At 38.6% G+C, this 22,743-nt stretch overlaps 1 protein-coding gene across 22 annotated transcripts in view; it reads left to right on the top strand.

Annotated features, from left to right (window-relative positions):
* Positions 1-22,743, top strand: part of SETD5 (SET domain containing 5) — an 84,071-nt gene that overhangs the window by 42,140 nt on the left and 19,188 nt on the right. For 9 of the 22 annotated variants that reach the window (XM_039478566.2, XM_074404840.1, XM_074404841.1 and 6 more), the window contains 11 exons: positions 45-83; positions 3,671-3,913; positions 4,786-4,934; positions 5,322-5,439; positions 6,169-6,278; positions 7,891-8,146; positions 8,493-8,576; positions 9,325-9,582; positions 9,963-10,283; positions 10,683-10,925; positions 16,282-16,411. In XM_039478566.2, coding sequence (XP_039334500.1) covers positions 45-83; positions 3,671-3,913; positions 4,786-4,934; positions 5,322-5,439; positions 6,169-6,278; positions 7,891-8,146; positions 8,493-8,576; positions 9,325-9,582; positions 9,963-10,283; positions 10,683-10,925; positions 16,282-16,411 — 1,951 coding nt within the window. The remainder of the gene's footprint in view (positions 1-44; positions 84-3,670; positions 3,914-4,785; positions 4,935-5,321; positions 5,440-6,168; positions 6,279-7,890; positions 8,147-8,492; positions 8,577-9,324; positions 9,583-9,962; positions 10,284-10,682; positions 10,926-16,281; positions 16,412-22,743) is intronic. The other 13 variants (XM_074404850.1, XM_074404847.1, XM_010337840.3 and 10 more) reach the window with 3 other exon arrangements.

Genomic DNA, 22,743 nt, shown 5'->3' with positions numbered 1-22,743 from the left:
GTACCAAGTTTTGTTTGTTCTACTTGTTTTCCTCCTTGGGATAGGCATTTCGAGAGGGATCCCGGAAGTCCTTGCGGATGAAGGTAAGGGGTAATCTTCCCTGATGCTGTGTTTTACTTCACTGTGATCTTGCATTTTGGTCAGCTTCTTTCCTGACACCGATGGTCTGGGAATCTTGGATTCTGCTTTTCATTAGTTCGTAGTTGTTGCCATTCAGTTTTCATAGAGCTTTTCTCCAAAGTAGATTTTCTTGGCCATTTTCTGAGATATTTTCCCTTCCTGTAATCAGCTTTCATTGATTGGTTTTTCATTCATTGCTTTTCTAGGGGGTAAGTGACATTTTTCCAAACAAAATGAGGCTGGTGTGTTCTGTCACTGTGAGCTCAACCTTAGGAGTGAAGTTTTCCTGGTAATGACATAGGATCTTTTGTGCATCTACTCTAGCACTGTATGGTCTTTAATTGCAGGAAGCTTGTATTGATAAGAATTACTGTTTTCTCTTAGTATATCTGTTTGGTGGAAAAGACTTAAGTAATGCTAGTGTGTTTCTTAAGACATGAAATAAAAGAGTTTATGAGGCATGATTTTGTAAAGAACTTGGAGAATAGAGAGATTATGTGCAATGGTTTAAAAGAACTTTGAGGTGCTGATTGATTAAAAAGTTTGCTAAAAGGAGGTTTGATTATGCTGTCTGGTATCTTCCTTAACCTATGTACATACATGTAGGAGAACAACATAACTCCCAAATTATTACTTAGGGCTTCAAAGCATTTAATTAGAATTAAATTTGAATTTATAAGTATTCATACTCCTCAATAGTGTAAAAGCAGGATCTTTCCTATTGAGAGTTATAGGGCATAAACATTAAAATCTTTAGGAAGGCCAGGCTCATTGGGTCACGCCTATAATCCCAGCACTTTGGGAGGCCACGTTGGACAGATCAGCTGAGGTTGGGAGTTCAAGACCAGCCTGGCCAACATGGTGAAACCCCATCTCTACTAAAAATACCAAAATTAGCCAGGTGTGGTGGCAGGTGCCTGTAGTCCCAGCTACTCAGGAGGCTGAGGCAGAAGAATTGCTTGAACCCAGGAGGTGGTGGTTGCAGCGAGTCAAGATTGTGCCACTGCACTCCAGCCTGGACAACAGAGGGAGACTCCATTCCCCCCCCCACCCCACGCCCCCCAAAAAAAAAACAAAACACTTCAGTAAGGATAAGCTTTTGAGGATTGCTTTATGTGCAGTACCAGTATGACTGGTGTTAGCAAGATTACAGGTAGTGTTTTACGTAAAGTCTGAAAGCCTCACTGAGTATCTATCTATAAAAAGATTTGCATATACCTGTGAAAGAGATAGGAGAGGACTCAGAACCACAGAGCATCAGAGGCCTAGGATGTGTCTTGGAAGACAAATTAATCTTTTTTTTTTTTTTTTTTTTTTTTTTTTTTTGCTGGATCCGTCTCCTGCAGCTGGTCACGTTTGCTTTAACTGCCCCTTTATTTTTCTCTCATTTGCTTAGAGAGGGCCTTTTAAATAAACTTTGGAGGCAGATAATAGCCCTAATCCTGGCTACTAAATGCTTTTCTCTTATCAAGCAACTATTGTAACTTATCTCCAGAAGCTTGAAACCTTTTGAAAGCTGTAGACTGGCTCTTCCATAAAACTGCACATAAACCCCAAATTTTGTTCGCAGTTTCAGGAGATTGACAGCCTCACTGGTGTGTTAAAATTTAGATAAGAGAAATAAAATTACTAGTCATTTTTATTCTTTTAATGGTAAATAGAGTTATACATTTTTGCTCAGAATTACTAGTTTAAAACTCCTCCAGTGATCCAGGTGGGAGCCATAAGAATTAGAAAAAAATATCATTTGGATTTTTAATCCCAATGTCAAGAACAGCTTCCCTACTAAAGACTTAATTATAAATCATGGTTTCTCGGCCTTGACACTGTTGACAGTTTGGACCAAATAGTTCTGTGTTGTGGAAGGGACTGTTCTGTGCTTTCAAGATGTGAACAGGATCCCTAGTGTCTACTCACTAGGTGTTAGTAACATACATACACTCAGTTGAGATTATAAAAAATGTCTTCAGATATTACAAAATGTCACCTGAGTGTAAAATTTCCCTCGATTGAGAACCACTGCTCTAAACCCAATTGAGGTAGAGTCTCTAATGCCTTGAAGGATGAGTCAGCAGAATAAATACACAGTGACATTAGTGAACAATGGCTAATACTATGGCAGAGGCTCCCAGAATACAGTACACCGATCAAGTTATAAGTTTAGTAATTGCTACTTAAAGCTGGGAATATTGTTTGGACACTGCTAATCCCTAGTCTGTAACCTCCGTTAAGTCTAAGGTGTTGCATTATTCCTTTGCTCAGCTGCTACTGATGTCAAGCAGGTGATATTCTGATTCTTAGTGTGCTGGCCTTAGGTATTGCTTTAGATCCCTTTGCTTATTGTTCAGTCTTTTGGACTTGAGAGAGACATGTGGAAACAATAGTGTTGATTTTTTTTCTTCCATACTCCTGTTCCTTGCAGAAAGGATAATAGACAATAATCAATCAGCAATAGTGATGCAATAGTGGTAAAAGTATTATGATAAGCATCAGTGTTTTTTGTGCTATTCATGGAAAGTATATTTAATTTTGTTGTGCCTGTTTGCAAGTTTAATGTGGACATAGATTTTCAAGTAACTTTGATACTACAGTGTCTTTTCCTTCTAATCATCACTAGCATGACATCATCACTATCAGTGTTTGTTTTGTTTTCTGATGGCACTTAAGTCTTGAACACCATGGAGGAGAACATGTGTTGGGCTTAAGCTTTGTCTCTGTAGCTCAGGCACTGTCTGTTTAGGAAACTGTTTCTGAGTTGTAATCTTTCCTCAATACTGTCACCATAAAAGGCAGTGGTTTATCTAGAGGAGTATAACAAAGTACCCTTTAGACATTTTCTGTTCTCCCTATCTACTACTCTCCCCTCATTTCACCTCTTCAGATTATTTAGAATGTGGTAATTTAAATTGTTGAAAATAGAGTGTTAGAAAAACAAAGAAAAAAAAAGAAAATAGAGTGTTAGAAAGATGTTACTCAAATAATATATGAGTAGTAAGATTATGATTGAATTGATGAGATTGATTAGGGTCACATGTAGATTTAGAATGAACATGTATTATGAAAATAAGTGACACAAAAACATTCATTCTCCTGGAAAATAGTCAGAAAACCAGTTTGGGCTACCACTAACACAGATGTTCAATGAGTATGAAAATTTAATCAGTGGTAAATTTGAGGTCTCTACTCTTTATTTTTACGGGGATTTTCTTACAAACTTGATGTCAATTTTTTGTAAGAAAATTGATTTTTAGGACTTTAAAATGGTCATAAAATCACAGTGATGGGATGAAACTGTGATCCAGATTAATTTCTTAATTTGTAAATGGAGAAACTGAGCTTCCCATTGAAAGAAGTTTTTCAAGGTCTCACCTTTCATTGGTAACAAAAGCATGATAGAAACCAGTTCCTGACTCCCAGTCCATTACTCTTTTATGCCACATCAATTGCCAAGTGATAAATTTTCTCTGGAACCCCAACCTGTCCCGCCCCCATTCCCAACCCCCTGTTTATACGTGGACTTTACTAATCTCTCTGAATTTGTTTTCTACAGAATTCTCCCTCTGAAGCACAGAATTTAGATGAGAATACAACTGAGGGCTGGGAAAATCGGATAAGACTATGGACTGACCAGTATGAAGAAGCTTTCACTAATCAGTACAGTGCAGATGTACAGAACGCCCTTGAACAACATCTACATTCTAACAAGGAGTTTGTGGGCAAACCTACTATTTTAGACACTATTAATAAGACTGAATTGGCCTGTAATAACACAGTTATTGGTTCCCAAATGCAGGTAAGTATCAAAGGATTGAAGACTCTCTAAGTAAGTAGCTGAAATTTTAAGGACCCAGAAAGAGTGTAATGGATTGGAATTACTGTTCCTTCCGTATGTACAGGGCCTTAGAATAACAAATTAGCCAGATGTCAATCATATGTAACCAAAAGTAGGTTACATTAACTGGAAACTATCTGGATACTTATTTTAAACTACTTTTATTAATCAAAAATAGATGAATTGAGGCTCTGTGCAATGGCTCACTCCTATAATACCAGCACTCTGGCAAGAAGCCAGGGTGGGAGGATTGCTTGCGGCCAGCAGTTCAAGACCTGCCTGGACAACATAGACCCTGTCTTTGCAAAAGCAATTAAAAATAAGCCAGTTGTGGTGGAACACACTTGTAAGTCTCAGCTACTGGGGAGGCTGAGGTGGAAGGATCACTTGCGCCTAGGAATTTGAGATTATAGTAAACTATGATTGCACCATTGCACTCCAGCCTGGGTGATAGAGTGAGACCCTGTCTCTGTTTAGAAGAAAAAGACTTAGTGTGGGAAATTTTATTCAGCCTAGGTAGGAATTATGTAAGGTTTATAGAAAGTTAAACGGGTTCTCTCTCATTTTTATATTAGAGATAGAGTCACTGAAATCTTAGTTCTGTATTTTTCTTTGATCTGTTCTTGCCTTTTCTGGGGAGGCAGTTTCACTAGATGTAGCATGTCTCTTCAAAAAATTGAGCTTTTATCCCATTTTAAAATTTCTCATCATTGATCTAAATAACACACAGATAAAACCTGAAAATGTTAGCACCTTTTCCTTAATTATGAAATAATTTGAGTGTCTACTAAGCTGTTCTTGCTGTTTAATGTTACTGCTCTGGTTTTATTCAGTTACAGCTGGGAAGAGTCACTCGTGTTCAAAAGCACCGGAAGATCCTGAGGGCTGCAAGAGATTTGGCTTTGGACACTCTTATAATAGAGTATCGTGGGAAAGTCATGTTACGACAGCAATTTGAGGTCAATGGGCATTTCTTCAAAAAGTAAGAACATCGTTCATTGGGCAGTGAGGGCTAATGTGGACCTGATTGACCAGTGTTGTTATAAAAATCATCGTTTGATAGGATGTTCTTGGGAGAAAAAAAAAATCGCAACTCAGATAAGCTCACGCCTGTCTGCTATTTGTAGAGAAGTGCAAGTAAATCTGCAATTGTTTAATGTATAAAGTGGTGACATCTCCTTTCCAAGCCAAGCATTCCTTGCTTTGTGCTTGTTCTTTAATCAAGAGCAGACAAACATGTGATGTTTTTGAAATTTAGGCATTGCAAAAGACCACTGCTGCTTCTCTTAGCATATGCTTCATATTTGGAGTCATGGGGTGGCCTTTTTATTTGTGTTGAGAATTACAGGAATTTTAATTATATCCCTAGACCATATCCCTTTGTGCTCTTCTACTCAAAATTCAATGGTGTAGAGATGTGTGTGGATGCCCGTACTTTCGGTAATGATGCTCGGTTCATCAGAAGATCTTGTACACCAAATGCAGAGGTAAGATATCTGTAGCAACATCCCTTTGAGTGGAACCACCAAATGACAAGCTTACTGAAGAAACAGTGTGAAACTTCACTCAGCTAAAGGTCTGTAGATCATAGCTGTGATCTTTCATTGTGAGAGGTGAAAAGAGTAATGGTGCTTTTATACTAACAAAACGGGAGTAAGGAAAGAATTTTCTTTAGAGAAGGCAGAAATAGGAAAGAGCAAGTTAGCATTTGCTAAGGAGAAAGCTAGACTGGATAAGAAAATCAGTCCAGTTATGTTAAATTGCCATACGGTGGAAATAGATGTCATTAGGCCTAACCCAGCTATTTGGTTGCAATTTTTTTAGATTTTGGTAACTAGTATTCCATGAGAGGATCTAGACATTTCCAGAATTCGTTACTCAGAGCAACCACATCAAATAAAGCAAGAAAATCCACAGAGCTTTACTTACTGGCTAAAGAATTTTAAATCTCTGATGGAGCTGGAAACAGCTATAAGATGTGAAAGCAGAGAATTTAACTTGATTTGTAACATCTCAAGATTTCTCCACGTATTTCAAGAAGTATCATAAATTTTCAAGCCTGTATAGTATGTTACTTTCAGATGAAATGAAGGGGCTAAATAACAGATCACTGTTAACTCTAAATGAAGAGAAAGTGTTAGGGTAAAAGGTTTTTTCTCTCTTATGGAAACTTCGTGATGTTTATGAAAAATCCAACCAGAAGCCTTTTCACCCAGGTGCGACACATGATTGCAGATGGGATGATTCACCTGTGTATCTATGCTGTGTCTGCCATCACCAAGGATGCTGAGGTCACCATAGCATTTGATTATGAGTATAGTAACTGGTAAGACCTCTAAGACCTTTCCTAACATAAATGTTCTTATCTTACATATTAAACTATTCACTCTGTTTAAAGTCTGCTTTTGTTTCTTGCCTTTTCCTTTGTTTACTTAATCTTTTCATGACTAATGCATTTTCTGCCTAGAAATTGTAAAGGAAAAGACAGACTTAAGGATTTTTTTAGAGATACAGATACCTTGTATGATACTGCTTACAAGTTTCCTGGCAAAAGCGTTTTGGCTTATGCCTTTTTAGCAAGAATTAGCGAAATTGATACATATTTATGAGGTACTCCTGGAAATTACAATAGTGTCCTCTTGTTATGCACAGAGTACTTACATCAGGGACTATATAGAATGAGAATTTAATATGTTACATATACTTTTAGTTTGTCAGTTATAACCTTATAAAGCTAAGGATGAGATTTAAAGATTCGCCATGTCCACGGAAACCATGTAATCTAGCTGTACATGACAAGACAGAAAAACAAATGGCAATTTATAGATGAATATGTGATGGATTTTCTAAAGTATATGCTTTTCCTTGGTCATTTTGGGCAAAATAGAGATTATGTGGTAAAGTGATATTAGGTCTAGGTATAAGAAGAAAAGATCTTCTGCCTAATTCATTAAAGAAAATTTTTAAAAAAAGTTTTAGCCGGGCGCGGTGGCTCAAGCCTGTAATCGCAGCACTTTGGGAGGCCGAGGCAGGTGGATCAAGAGGTCAAGAGATTGAGACCATCCCAGTCAACATGGTGAAACCCTGTCTCTACTAAAAATACAAAAAAATTAGCTGGGCATGGTGGCGCGTGCCTGTAATCCCAGCTACTCAGGAGGCTGAGGCAGGACAATTGCCTGAACCCAGGAGGCGGAGGTTGCAGTGAGCTGAGATCGCGCCATTGCACTCCAGCCTGGGTAACAAGAGTGAAACTCCGTCTCAAATAAATAAATAAATAAAGTTTTAATAAGAAGTAGGGAATTAGTAGGTGAAAGTGAGATCATAGTAATGGGGGACATAAGATGAGTCAACCTTTATCATTGATTCACTGCCTACTAAATAGCAAATAAACCATTGGGAGAATTGAATTTAGAGATGACTTTCTCCCCCACCCCCGACCATGGGGTAGAATTGGGGTAACACAGGGAAGAACAGAATACTGAAAGTGTTAGGTCAGGCACAGTGGCTCATGACTGTAATCCCAGCACTTTGGGAGGCTGAGGCTGGAAGAGCACTTGAGCCCAGGAGTTCAAGACCAGCCTAGGCAACATGGCAAAACGCCATCTCTGCCAAAAATAAAAAAAACTAGCTGAGAATGATGGTGCATGCCTATAGTCCCAGCTACTCAGGAGGCTGAGGTAGGACATCACTTGAGCCTGGGAAGTGAAGGTTGCAGTAAGCTGTGATGCACCACTGCACTCCAGCTTGGGCGACAGAGCAAAACGGTCTCTAATAAAAAGAAAAACAAAAGTATGTATAGGACTCTCTAGTGTCTCTGTTTAACTTACTCAGATACAATATCAGAGGAAATTACTGTGCTGATATTTTGAGAGGGCGAATGGATAGTAAAACTGAATTTCAAGGGTACTGAGACAGGCATTTTGGTTGTTTCTTTGGAGCAGTAATTATAAAGTGGACTGTGCGTGTCACAAGGGAAACCGGAATTGTCCTATACAAAAAAGGAATCCTAATGCTACAGAACTGCCACTCCCACCACCTACTCCAAGCCTACCCACCATTGGAGCAGAGACTAGACGTAGAAAAGCACGACGGAAAGAGCTAGAGATGGAACAGCAGAATGAGGCTCCAGAGGAGAATAATGACCAGCAATCACAAGAAGTTCCAGAAAAAGTAACTGTATCCAGTGACCATGAGGTAATCGTCCCTGGTCAAATAATGATGCTATGGCAGCTATCCTCTGAAGGAAGAGGATCCCAGGTTGCCGCCTGGTTTAAGTAGGGGAGCTAGTAAGACTTAATACCCTTTGTATCAATGTGGGTGTGTTGTGTTCATTCATTCCTGTTTTACAATGTCAAGAACATCCTTTGTTGGTTTTGCACCAGAGAATAGGGGTTATCATCTGTGTTTAACATGTGGCTTCACATGAGTTAATACTTTAAAGCACTAGAAATTGTTATAGAGAGTTTTAAGCTACCAGAATAAAACAGATTGATTTTTTCTCAGAGCTTGAGTACAGCTGAATATTGCCTCTATCTTAAAGGAAGTAGACAATCCAGAAGAAAAACCGGAAGAAGAGAAAGAAGAGGTTATAGATGATCAGGAGAACCTAGCTCATAGCAGGAGGGTGAGTACCATCTGACAGTCCTTTGCTCCTTCTCATTTCTGCTACTTGGATTATGTGAACCCCTTCTGTTCTCATGACTTTGTATCATCTCATTGATTTGACCTGTAGGTTATAATTTGGCCTTTTTCCATAATGTATATTTTATTATAATTTTTTATTTCTTTTTCTCTATATATGCAGTAGTTTTCTAGTGATTATTATGTAGTGATGGTTTTAAAAGATTTTTTTTTTTTCAACTAATAGTCTGGTTCCAAAAAATTGGCTGGTCAGAATCAAAATGTATTATAATTGAATTGCTCTGAATTAGGAATTTTCTAGGTTTGTGTGAGTTTTGAATTTTTTTAAAACCCTTTTAGTCATTTGAACTAAAATATTCTACTTTTATGCTGAAACCAGTCGTGTGTTTATGACCCTGATTTAGTTTAAAGAAAATCTGCTTGGTTATTTTAGAACTCTGAAAATACACAGAAAACTTAGTTTTGATGACTGGTTTTTTTAATAGTAAAAAGTTTCAAAATAACTGACCCTTTTTGAAGTTTATGTCTGACCTTGCCTTTATTTACAACTATTCCCTACATTTAAAATGAAATATTTTATTTTTAGTTTTTATCTTTTTTCCAAGTTATGTGTGTCATCTTACCGATAGTTAAATGAGTTTCTATAAATTTCCATTAATAATACTTTTGTAAAGCCTGTTTCGTCATCCTCATTTGAAGCTTCCTTCTACACCAATGCTTTTTCTTTCTAGACCCGAGAAGACAGGAAGGTAGAAGCCATCATGCATGCTTTTGAAAACTTAGAGAAAAGAAAGAAGCGGCGGGATCAGCCCTTGGAACAGAGCAACTCTGATGTAGAAATTACTACAACCACTTCAGAGGCTCCTGTTGGTGAAGAGACAAAAACTGAAGCCCCTGAATCTGAAGTTAGTAACTCTGCTTCAAATGTTACCATCCCAAGCACCCCACAGAGTGTTGGTGTGAACACCCGGCGGTCTTCCCAAGCAGGGGTAAGAGTTGAAAAGTCTTTAGAGCTTAGACATCCTCGCCTTTGCTAATGTTTTGGAATGGTTAAAATCAGTATTTTCAGCTGTGTTCCATATCACAATAAATAAGGCCATTAACTGTTTAACTGGAACCATTTCATTGGCCTATTTTATAAATGCTTATTAGAAATAGAAATAATTAACCCAGGCATCTGCCCCTAGCCTCTTTAGCTCATTTAAATGTATACATTTTTGTGTTTAAAAATTACATTTTAAATTAGTGTTTCTAATCCTTACATTTTTTATCAGTAGACATTCTGAATGCTTAACGTGAATAGAAAATTAGACTGTTTGCTGATAAGACATTTCTGCTAAGCAACTGACCCTACCTACTATTGCTACAGGATATTGCTGCAGAAAAACCAGTCCCCAAGCCACCTCCAGCAAAGCCTTCTAGGCCCCGGCCGAAGAGTCGAATTTCTCGATACAGGACCAGTTCAGCCCAAAGACTAAAGCGTCAGAAGCAGGCCAGTGCACAGCAGGCAGAGTTGTCACAAGCTGCCTTGGAAGATGGAGGAAATAACAGTTTAGTAACTCCTACTGAAGCTGGAAGTATCGACAGTTCAGGAGAAAACAGGCAATTAACAGGGTCTGACCCAACTGTGGTGTCAATTGGTGGATCCCATGTCAACCGTGCTGCATCTAAGTACCCCAAAACCAAAAAGGTAAGTCACAAATAACATCTTTTGTAAGTCCAGTCTGGCAAGGGCTGTCTTAGTGAAATGAGAGGACCTATAATGCCCAGAAGAAACTAATATCAATATTATTAGACTGAAAGTTCTAAAATGCTTTGACACAAAAGGCCAGAGCCATCCTGCTGCCTGTTGTTTCCTTATTTTTAGTCGGCTTAAATCACTGATAGCTGAAATTATTCCTCTCTTAGTGGACATAGAGAGGGTGAAGGAAGATACCCTTGCGTTCTGATTGCCCAGTTCATACTTAACTGCAGCTGCTGCATTTCCCTCTGTCCTAGTTTCTAGATAACATTTGTCTTTGCGAACTACATTACTACCTCTTGATTTATACATATGCAACATCAACTAATGATCTCTTTTTTACCTTAGTATCTAGTTACAGAATGGTTGAATGATAAAGCAGAGAAGCAAGAGTGCCCTGTTGAGTGTCCTTTACGTATCACGACGGATCCAACTGTACTGGCAACGACCCTGAACATGTTACCGGGTCTTATCCATTCCCCATTAATTTGCACCACCCCCAAACACTACATTCGTTTTGGATCACCCTTTATCCCTGAGAGGCGTCGAAGGCCCCTTCTGCCTGATGGCACATTCAGCTCCTGTAAGAAGGTATGTCTTTGTTTGTGTGTGTGTGTGTGTGTGTGTGTGTGTGTGTGTGTGTGTGTGTGTGTGTGTTTTAACCTAAGATTCCTATCATGACATAAATAACATGTTCTCTACATAGCCCGTGTGAGTTTATAATGAGTTAGTTGTTCAGCCATAAAAACTGATTCAGTAAGAGCCAGTGAGACTATGGTGGAATGAATATACTGCATTTTCGGGGCTTAAATTTGTGACTGGTCACTGATGCCTCTTCTGAGAACCCTTGAGGTTCCTGAGTGAGAGCACACAGCAGTGGATGACTGGGTAGGGATGGATATGTTTTGTGTGTGCTCTTGTGATATTGGTTAACATGTCCACTTAGGATTTTGTTTGAGATTAGGCCCCAGGTCCTCTAGAACACTGTTGCATAAATGAAAAGTAATTAAATTGTGTTTTAAATCGATTCAACCACTATTATCCACCGTCATCACTTGAAGGAAATTAGAGAAAAAATCCTGTTGTAATTGGCGTAATTCCTGTTCCTTGATCAAATGACAAGTCTGACTGTTTATTCCCTAGAGAATACGCAATCTACCCTAAAAGACTCTTTCCCTCTCTGTCTCTGCCTCTTTCTCCTCTTTCTAGTTACTTAATGTTTTTGGATCTAGTGGCAGTAGCGTAAGGTGGTGTTTTTGGAATGTTCTTTCTTAATTCCCGGAAGACTTGCATATTTTCCAAAGGTGTCTCTTAGGAATAGATCACTTTCTCAGATCTATGATGTCGTTTTCCATGTTTCTAGAAGTATAGGGCACCCTTTCATTTGGCCTTCCTTTGAGGTAGAGTCTGTTCCCTGGAACACCCTTTTCTCTTATCCTCAGATCTGGATTCAGGCTGCCTTCCTCAGTGTCTGCCATTGCCCTCCTCCACTGGCATCACGTACATGAGGATGCTGCATGTAGATTATTTGATGTGATGAAGTCTACAACTCCAGGCAGGTCTTCCCTGACTCCTCCAAACTTAAAACTTTTCTCTTTCCCCAAAGAACAGGAATTATTTCCTGGGTTGGGAGTGGGGGAGCATAAAAGATGAGCTAGAATGGTGTGGGATATGGAGGGGAGGAGGGCAACAGGAATCTGTGCAAAAAGGAAGGACACAACAGCACACTGCAGAACGTCTTTTCCTAATTGCGCATCTTATGTAAAAATTGGAATCACCCATTGGTTTGTTCGGGGAAATCCTAGTAGAAGAAATCCTAAAGAGAAATTTGACCATTTCTAAGAAAGATCTTATCAAGCCAGATTGTACAATCTCCTATTTCTGTCCTTTAAGAATTGTAGGCGATTATTTATTATAGATTAGCAGTGAAGTCGGAGCTGCAAATAATATGAACTATGCTCTTGAATTGAAATTCCTTCTTGATAATTTTGATGCTGGGTTGCAGTCTTTCTGTTTCCATCTTTTCCAACTAGCAGAGACTTAGGAAAACCAAAAACATGTGTCTAGGACCGTAACTTCCAATCTGGTAGAAAATTCATTTCTTTAAGCTTTTTTAGCCCAGGTAGTACTTATTTCTATAGTGCATCCTTATATTTCTACAGGCAACAAATAGAAATTCCATTTAACACAAGTCCATGTTATATTTTCCAAATGTATCTAACTATCCTTAATCTTATTTATACAGGCTCTGCTTAAGCACTTTTGTCCGTATGTGTCATGGTTAATCTTTCAGGAAAGAGTTTAGGCTATATACACAGGATTATCATAACAAGACTATTTAAATAGAGTCTTTAAAAACTGTTTAAGTTGGCCTGGCGCGGTGGCTCACGCCTGTGATCCCAGCACTTTGGGAGGCCGAGGCGGATGGATCACGAGGTCAAGAGATCAGGACCATCCTGGTCAACGTGGTGAAACCCCGTCTCTACTAAAAATACAAAACATTAGCTGGGTATGGTGGCACGTGCCTGTAATCCCAGCTACTCAGGAGGCCGAGGCAGGAGAATTGCCTGAACCCAGGAGGCAGAGGTTGCGGTGAGCTGAGATCACGCCATTGCACTCCAGCCTGGGTAGCGAGCAAAACTCCTTCTCAAAAAAAGAAAGAAAAAAAACTGTTTAAATTTAAATCATTGCTTTATTGTGTGCTGTTCACATATCAAGATTGTATTTTTTTAAATGCAGCTTTTTATGAGGTAAAATAAAATGAAGTTGAATGTTTTATCAAGAATTGAACTTGGCTTTATGGCAGTAATGAAGAGTTCTTAGATTGGTGAGAAAGAACTTAATCTAATGCAGAACCTAAGAACATTTCTATTATTAAACAAAATTGTAATAAAATTCTGCAAATCCCTCAGAATGTAAGTTAATCAGATAGATGAGAAAAACAACCCTCCATGGGATTATTTAGAATGACGAATATTTCTATTGGCTCACTGTTTCATATCTGACTAAAAGAGGTAAGAGCCTGGCCTCGTAACTTAAAAACATATGAGTATAGGACAAATTAAAGTTGTATCCATTAGTTGTACTCAGGTTCTTATGCTGTTTTTTTTTTTTAATTTTCATTATTATTTTGCTACTTCCCAAGAGAAGAGTTTGAGTATTTGACAGAACATTTTATGATATCCCTGGAGTTTCTAAATTGAATCATAGTTCTTAAGAAGCATTTTATAGTGTATTATTTTTTAGATCTTCAGTTGTTATTTTAGAAGCACTTACAAGTGGCCAACAAAGCTTTCAGTAGTGTTTCACCTTGTTCTATCTAAACTCATCTTCTAGACACAATGTGTATAGAGCATTTGGTCTCCAGACTTCTTAGTAAAACCATTCTGACTGATAATGAAACACTGTGCTTTGCCTTGGTATTAATATTTCATTTTATACACTGAAACACTATCTGTAAATCTCTAAACATAGCATTGAAATTTAGTTGAACAGGGACTCATTGAAAACCTGCTGAGTGCTCAGTAATGTGCTCCAAGCTTTCTTCACATACATTATGTCACTTACCCTTCGTGAAATTGGGATCATTGTCTTTAATTTATATATCCAAAAGCTTTGCCTCAGACATGTTTGGTAACTTGCCCAAAGTGAGGTAGTTAGTAAGTGACACAGCCAAATTTCTTTTGGTGGAGGGTAGTGGGGGTTCACAGGGTCTCACTGTTGTCCAGGCTGGAGTGTAGTGGCACCATCACAGCTAACTGCAGCTTCGACCTGCTGGGCTCAAGTGTCCTCCTGCCTCAGCTTCCTGTGTAGCTGGGACCACAGGCACACCACCATGTCTGGCTGATATTTGTATTTTTTGTAGCAACAGGGTTTTGCTATGTTGTCTAGGCTGGTCTCAAACTCCTGAGCCCAAGAAGTCTGCCCACCTTGGCCTCCCAAAGTGTTGGGATTATAAGCCTGAGCCACTGTACCCATCCTCATAGCCAAGTTTCAAGCCAGGGCTTTTGGACTCCAAAAGCTGTATTACTTCCTTGCTCTTTCTGCATAATAATGAGACCCTTTAAAACATTTCTCTTACCCATCTTTGAGCCTCCCAGAAAACTCTTTTGCAATTCACTTTAATACAGAGTTTCAGAGAAGGGAGAAATGTTCTTTTGATTTTAACAGCTTGCCAAGTAGATGCATCTAAATTAACTTATTGTCCATAAGGTTAATTGTATCTTGTTAAATACAAACAAATGTCCATGTTCCGTTTTTGTATGAGTCCTGAAATACTGTAAAATTATACAACAGGACCGAGAGGAGAAGATTTGACCATATTTTTTTTGTGTTTTACCTTATAGCTTAACATGGTAGTATCTGTCTTCTAGAATACTCCTGTTCTGGTTTTATGTTCCCTTTTTGTAGTCATCAGATCCAGAATGTAAATTCCTTTATGAGTACATGTACTAGACCATGGAAATATTAAAAAATTACTCGTATCCAGAAAGCTCGGTGACCCCAAATGAGTCTGTTTTCTGCTCTGAAACGAAAAAGGTGGCTGTAACAAAAGGTTTTTCACTCCTGAGCCTAATTTTTCCATTTATAAAATGAGTGCTTTGGACAAGATGACTTCTAAGTTCTCTTCTAAGCTTTAAGGCTATATGTATGGTTCTGATGATTCATCTTTATATCAATATTCTGTATCTAAGAGAGTTCATTCTTGGGGTTTTTATTCTGTTTTTGTGTTTGCTTTTCATAGACCCGGTTGTATCCTAAAATGTTTACATGATTCAAATTACCATTGAGAGCTCTTTTTTATATACTCATTCACTCTTCCTTCCAGATGTTTACAATTTTAGTTTTGCTTTCATTTGGCCAGCCACAATGACATTTATATGGTGTAAGTTTTTGGGGTTTTTTTGGTAAAATTTTTATGGATTATTTCCTATGTTTCTAAGAGGGAAAAATCTATGAGAATTGCTCTCTTTGGTGAAGAGAATATTTACTTACCTGTAATACATGTTCTCTAAAGGTATAAATTATAATAATTCACCTTTGCTCTTCCTATTTGGGGGAGGGTCTTACTCAGAAATTGATGTTTATCAAAATTCGATCTGTCTTATGTCAGGGCAGGAGAGCCACAGAGTGGTGAGAAACCTACAACTGTATATCTTAAGAGAACACAATTACAGGTAAGAAATTTTCTCTCTTCCACAGGATGTGTAATCTTACTTTCCTAATTTTTGCAGGCTTACTATCTGTTCAAAATGTATTTCTCGTCAGCTTATTATTCTCATCTTTACTACCAAAAATTTGTGACTGATAGGTATTCTTTTTGACTTTTTTCCTTTTTTTGATTTCTACAGAAGTTCATTTCTTGATTTGCATTCCTCTTGCATAATTTAACCAAACTGCTTGTTAGAGGGAGATCCCATAGCTTATTTCTTTTGAGATAGACCTGTTGCAAATCTTTTGGTAGCTCTAGTGAAGACTCATCCTTATCCCAAATCTTCCTGTGAATCTTTTTTGTTACCTCTTCACATGTCTCCAGCTCAGGGCGGACAAGTTTTAAGAGATCTTCCTTCTAGGCACTTACTTTATGCATTTTATTCTATATGATCCGAGCCTCTCCTAAATAAATGTTAAGATTTCTTCCTAAGTCTTCCCATTTTACATCATCCCAAACAGTATAAAAAGTTGAATAATAGTCATTTTTTATTGGTTTTTGTCTTTTAATGGGATCTCATTATATGTAATCCAGATTTTCTCAAATTTTGTCAGTTAAAAGGAATTGTTGGGACAGTGTTCCAATATGCGAGACACAAGACAATAAAATGCTTTACTGTGTAACTGAATTAGTGTGTTGGATTGTATCACTCACTAGTTGATGTACATTTAAAACAGGTGTACTAAATAGTTTTAAATGATTATTGATAATTCTGTGGTTCTTTTCTGATTATAGCGCTGGATAAAACAAGCCTTAGAAGAAGGGATGACTCAAACATCATCTGTACCCCAAGAGACTAGAACTCAGCACCTATACCAAAGTAATGAGAATACTAGCTCTTCTAGTATCTGCAAAGACAATGCAGGTATGTATCTAAAACCTTTCTGAATATGTGGCTAGTGATTGTTTCAGGTCTGCATTAAAAAATTCAGTATGAGTACTTCTGATACAAAAAAGAATTGGCGTGTTTTCTAAATAGTTACTTTACATCTGTCTTTACGAAGGAAGAGAGAGATCTCAAGTCAGCAATCAGTTTTCCCAGGACGACAAAGGACTAGACAGGGTACAGATAACAGCAGAAATGGTTATTAAAAAGGTTAGATACATTTAAAGTAGTAAGTTTAGGAAATCTAGATTCATATTTATAAGATGGGAAAATGACAGGAAAGTGGTGGAATACTAATATTTAGGAAAGAATTAAAGTTCTAAGTTATTAAGTTGATGGGGCATGGTTCAGGGGGCAGGGGAATGAGTGAAATAAGTGAGAAATTATTATCAATTGATTGTTTTCAAAAGGGTATATATAGTTAGTATAAAATTTTTGCAGTGGCTCACTCCTGTAATCCCAGCACTTTGAGAGGCCAAGGCAGGCGGATCACCTGAGGTTGGGAGTTAAAGACCAGCCTGGCCAACACGGTGAAACTCTGTCTCTCCCAAAAATACAAAAAGTAACTGGGCGTCTTGGCAGTCACCTATAATCTCAGCTACTTGGGAGGCTGAGGCGGGGGAGAATCACTTGAACATGGGAGGTGGAGATAAAAGTGAGCCGAGATCGTGCCACTGTACTCCAGCCTGGGCAACAGAACAAGTCTTCATCTCAAAAAAAATAAAAAAAAATTTTTTTTAAAGACAGCTTTAAATCTAAAGTCCTTGTTGTACATTTTTATGCTAGATGGCCATGATAAGTCATTTGGTCCATTGTTTTTCACAGTGATTTACAAGAGTTATAATTGAAAGCACTTGTGATACCATCTTAATGTATTTTGTGACAATCTTTTTGCCAGTTTCTCCTGCAAATATCAGCTTAACTGAAAAGTTCTTTGTGATTTCCATAACTTTGTCTCTGAGTCAGTTTTTTAAATATTACACAATCAAAATACCCAAGTAAATTAGATGCTAAAGCTCATGAAAGCCTGCAGCAAATATAATATTTCAGATTTTCCTTAAAAAACCACTTCATTGTTTCTGTTTACCAACTTCCAGAATAAATACAATGAACTTAAATTTAATGAGATAATTTTTTTTAAAGAGGCTTGCTCTGTTGCCCAGGCTAAAGTGCAGTGGCATGATCTTGGCTCACTGCAACCTCTCCCTCCCGGGTTCAAGCAATTCTCCTGCCTCAGCCTCCCAAGCAGCTGGGATTGCAGGTGCCCACCACCTTGCCCAGATAATTTTGTATTTTTAATAGAGACAGGGTTTCACCATGTTGGCCAGGCTGGTCTCAAACTCCTGACCTCAGGTGATCTGCCCCCTTCACCCTTCCAAAGTGCTGAAATTACAGGCGTGAGCCACTGCACCTGGCCATGAATTGATATTTTTTAAATTATGGATTTAGTTTATTCTTCTATCTCTAGATTATACCTTCTAAGTTAGCACATACATACCTCAGGATAATAAAATCCCATTTATCTGAAAGATAAATTATACTGTTTATTTAAAATATTTTCTTCTGGTATTCACCAAAGACCAGGAAGATTTAGTCAAATAAGATTAATATAAAGAAATCTTGTGGCTGGGCGCGGTGGCTCAAGCCTGTAATCCCAGCACTTTGGGAGGCCAAGGTGGGTGGATCACAAGGTCAAGAGATTGAGACCATCCCAGTCAACATGGTGAAACCCCGTCTCTACTAAAAATACAAAACATTAGCTGGGCATGGTGGTGCGTGCCTGTAATCCCAGCTACTCAGGAGAATTGCCTGAACCCAGGAGGCGGAGGTTGCGGTGAGCCGAGATCACGCCATTGTACTCCAGCCTGGGTAACAAGAGTGAAACTCCGTCTCAAAAAAAAAAAAAAGAAATCTTGGCACCAGATTTCCGTTAATATTATTACTTTTTTAACAGCTTTTAAGGTGTAGTAAGACTATAACTTAGCTGAAATAGACTCTCATGTTTGTGTATCTTTCTGGTTTGTGTGTTAATCCATGTGAATGGTTAAGGTTGGGGATAGGAGATTGTATAGCAGTTCACATCCTGACTAGCAAAGGATTATAGGAAAAGTGTCTGTGTTACTACATGCCCTGGTTGGAAGGAAATTAGGATTCTTAGTCATCAGCCTTTTCTGTTGCTGAGCTTCTGCCCTAGTCTCACAGTGAGAAACGTTCACAGGACACACCTTGCCCTTAAAGAGCAACATAAATAGAAGCAAAATATTTGATTTTAAAAATCAAGTAGCAGTCAAATGAGCGAGTTATATTGCTACAAAGTTCGTGTCAATTTTTAGGAATTACTTTTATTTGTTGGCTCTCTTTTGTTTTGTTTTTCAAGAATACCAGAGAGACGGGCCGGGTGCGATGGCTCATGCCTGTAATCCCAGCACTTTGGGAGGCCGAGGCGGGTGGATCACAAGGTCGAGAGATCGAGACCATCCTGGTCAACATGGTGAAACCCCGTCTCTACTAAAAATACAAAACATTAGCTGGGCATGGTGGCGCGTGCCTGTAATCCCAGCTACTCAGGAGGCTGAGGCGGGAGAATTGCCTGAACCCAGAAGGCGGAGGTTGCGGTGAGCGGAGATCGCGCCATTGCACTCCAGCCTGGGTAACAAGAGTGAAACTCTGTCTCAAAAAAAAAAAAGAATACCAGAGAGACATTAAGAAAGAAAGGGGAAGCCGGGCGCGGTGGCTCAAGCCTGTAATCCCAGCACTTTGGGAGGCCGAGGCGGGTGGATCACGAGGTCGAGAGATCGAGACCATCCTGGTCAACAAGGTGAAACCCCGTCTCTACTAAAAATACAAAAAATTAGCTGGGCGTGGTGGTGCGTGCCTGTAATCCCAGCTACTTAGAAGGCTGAGGCAGGAGAATTGCCTGAGCCCAGGAGGCGGAGGTTGCAGTGAGCCGAGATCGCGCCATTGCACTCCAGCCTGGGTAACAAGAGCAAAACTCCGTCTCAAAAAAAAAAAAAAAAAAAAAGGAAAGAAAGGGGAACGGATTGCTATAGTAGAAAGAATCAAACAGAACTTTATTTGAAAACCAGCTGTCCCTTTACTAACTAACTACATGATGTTACTTACAGTCTCTGAGGCCGGGCATGGTGGCTCATGCCTGTAATCCCAGCACTTTGGGAGCCCAGGCAGGTGGATCACCTGAGGTCAGGAGTTCAAGACCAGTCTAGCCAACATGATGAAACCCCATCTCTACTAAAAATACAAAAAATTAGCCAGGTCTGGTTGTGCACCTATAATCCCAGCTGTTTTGGAGGCTGAAGCTGAATTGTTTCAACCCAGCAGACAGAGGTTCCAGTGAGCCGAGACAGTGCCACTGCACTCCATCCTGGGTGACAGAGGAAGACTGTCTCAATGAGTCAATCAGTCAATCAATCAGTGTCTCTGCGCCTCATCTGTAAAATGGGAATAGTGTAGTAATACCTGCTTTATAGGGCTAACATTAGAATGAATAAAGCATATAAAGTTCTCAGTATAGTATTAAGCTCATAAGAGGAATTATCACACAGTCATTATTATACACAGAATACTTTTTCTTGTAGAATATGTGTGGATTAATAAATGCATTAAAGATTCTAAGTTCCTAAAAGCTGAAATTTGGCCGGGCGCGGTGGCTCAAGCCTGTAATCCCAGCACTTTGGGAGGCCGAGGCGGGTGGATCACGAGGTCAAGAGATCGAGACCATTCTGGTCAACATAGTGAAACCCCGTCTCTACTAAAAATACAAAAATTAGCTGGGCATGGTGGCGTGTGCCTGTAATCCCAGCTACTCAGGAGGCTGAGGCAGGAGAATTGCCTGAACCCAGGAGGCGGAGGTTGCAGTGAGCCGAGATCGCGCCATTGCACTCCAGCCTGGGTAACAAGAGCGAAACTCCGTCTCAAAAAAAAAAAAAAAAAAAAAAAAAAAAAAAAAAAAAAAAAAAAAAAAAAATCTGAAATTTTATAGAAATAAAAGTTACTATCAAAGTGGGGCAGGGGGCATAATGTTCATTATTTGTGAATGATATGGGCATATGCCTACGAAAGCCTAAATAATCAGCTAAAAAACTTAGAATTTATAAGAGTTTAGTAAAATCACTGGATAGAAGCTTAAATATATATAAAGTATAAATTTATTTTTTAAAATCATTAATATACTAAGTGAATGAATACAAATTTTTTGTTCCCAAACTTAACACAACTAAGAAACTGCCTAGGAATAACCTTAGTTGGATATATGGAGTAAACTGCTACTGAGAAATATTTTTAAAGTCTGGGGAGATGGAAATTCCCTTTTTTTTTTCTTTAATTTTTTTTCTCATGAACCATACATGAGACTCGAGAGAAATGTCATGTTCATTATGGAAAGAATATATATATATGTGTGTGTGTGTGTGTGTGTGTGTGTATGTATATATATATATATTTCTCTCTGTCTCTCTCTGTCTCTTTTTATATAGTTCCCATGAAACTGCCTTGTTTTTGAAATTTGAATAAATGACTCTGAAGTCTACCTGTAAAAAAAAATAACAAAGTACTTTATCTTGAAGTATAAGACTAGCTTCTAACATGAAGCTAGTAGTTAAATTTAGTATAATATTGATGCAAGAATGGATGTATATATGAAACAAAAATAGAACAGGCCTGAATATAAATGTAAAAGTTGGTAAATTGTCCTGGAATTTTTACTAACTGAGGAGATTGGAAAAGCATTAGATTCTAGCCGGACACAGTGACAGGTACCTGTAACTCTCAACTACTTGGGAGGCTGAGGCAGGAGGATCACTCAAGCCCAGGAGTTAAAGTTCAGCCAGGGCAACACAGCAAGACCCTTTAAAAGGACTAAGTCTTTTACCAAAGAAAATTCTAGGTGCATTGAAATATATATATTTTTTACCTCAAACTTGGGCCTGGCATGGTGACTCTCACCTGCAATTCTAGCTCTTTGGGATGCCAGGATAGGAGGATCACTTGAGGCCAGGAATTTGAGGCCAACCTGGGCAACATAGAGAGATCCCCATCTCTACAAAAAATAAAAATTAACCAAGCATGGTATTGTTTTGCCTGCACCCTTAGTGAGGCTGAGGTAGGAGGATGGCTTGTGCCCAGGAATTGGAGGCTGCCTTGAGCTGTGGTAGTGCCACTGTATTCCAGCCTGAATGATAGCAAGACAAGTATCTCTAAAAATAATAATAAATAATTCAAACTATTAACCATGTTTCTTTGTCTATATTGTCTCTGAATTATTAGAGGATTAATACATGGGGGAAAGGATTTGCAGTAAAACTGACAGGACAGTAATATCCTTGCTAGCAATTTGGTAAGATTTATCATGTGCGTTAAAAATATTCATACTCCTTAACTTAGTAGTTGTTCATTTGCTCTTCTTGGTATCGTTCCTACAGAAGCAGACATAGAAACCAAAATTTATATCTAAGGTTGGTCTAAAGTAGTTACAGTTTTGGACCGTTAATTTTAAATCACTGTAACTAGACTCAAAAACATCTTTATTAATCAAAATAGGAACCACTACAATCAACACATTTTTGCCAATGAGAAGTTTGTTTATTCCTGTAGCATAAAAATCCATGCTTCAGGATTCAACAAACTCTTGTAAAATGTTTTCTGCATTTTGTGGAAGTGCTTTCCCTGCAAAAAGTTGGTTGGTGAGAGGTCAGGTGAACATGGTGGGTGAGACAAAACTTCGTAGCCCAATTTGTTCAATACTTCAAAAGTTGAATGAATTAGTTATTAGAATAATTCTTAGTTATTAACAATTGCCAAAACTGTAGGTTAAAAATAACCTGAATTCCAACCCCAGGAATGGTAGAATTTATAATTTTATCTGCTTGTGCACATACTTGTAATGGAGTATCATACACTATTTATTAAAAATTTTATTTTTGATTCATTTTATCAAATTAACTCCCTCTACCTCCAAAAACAGCGTAGTACCACTTTTGAATAAGGTTTGTGATATTAACTAGCACCTTGAATTTTTTTTTTTTTTTTTTTGAGACGGAGTTTTGCTCTTGTTACCCAGGCTGGAGTGCAATGGCACGATCTCGGCTCACCGCAACCTCCACCTCCTGGGTTCAGGCAATTCTCTTGCCTCAGCCTCCTGAGTAGCTGGGATTACAGGCACGTGCCACCATGCCCAGCTAATTTTTTGTATTTTTAGGAGAGAGGGGGTTTCACCATGTTGACCTGGATAGTCTCAATCTCTTGACCTCGTGATCCACCCGCCTCAGCCTCCCAAAGTGCTGGGATTACAGGCT

The sequence above is a fragment of the Saimiri boliviensis genome, chromosome 8, assembly GCF_048565385.1.
Source record: "Saimiri boliviensis isolate mSaiBol1 chromosome 8, mSaiBol1.pri, whole genome shotgun sequence".
Lineage (NCBI taxonomy): Eukaryota > Metazoa > Chordata > Mammalia > Primates > Cebidae > Saimiri > Saimiri boliviensis.
The sequence above is the reverse complement of the archived record's forward strand: the minus strand, read 5'-3'. Positions and strand labels throughout refer to the sequence as shown.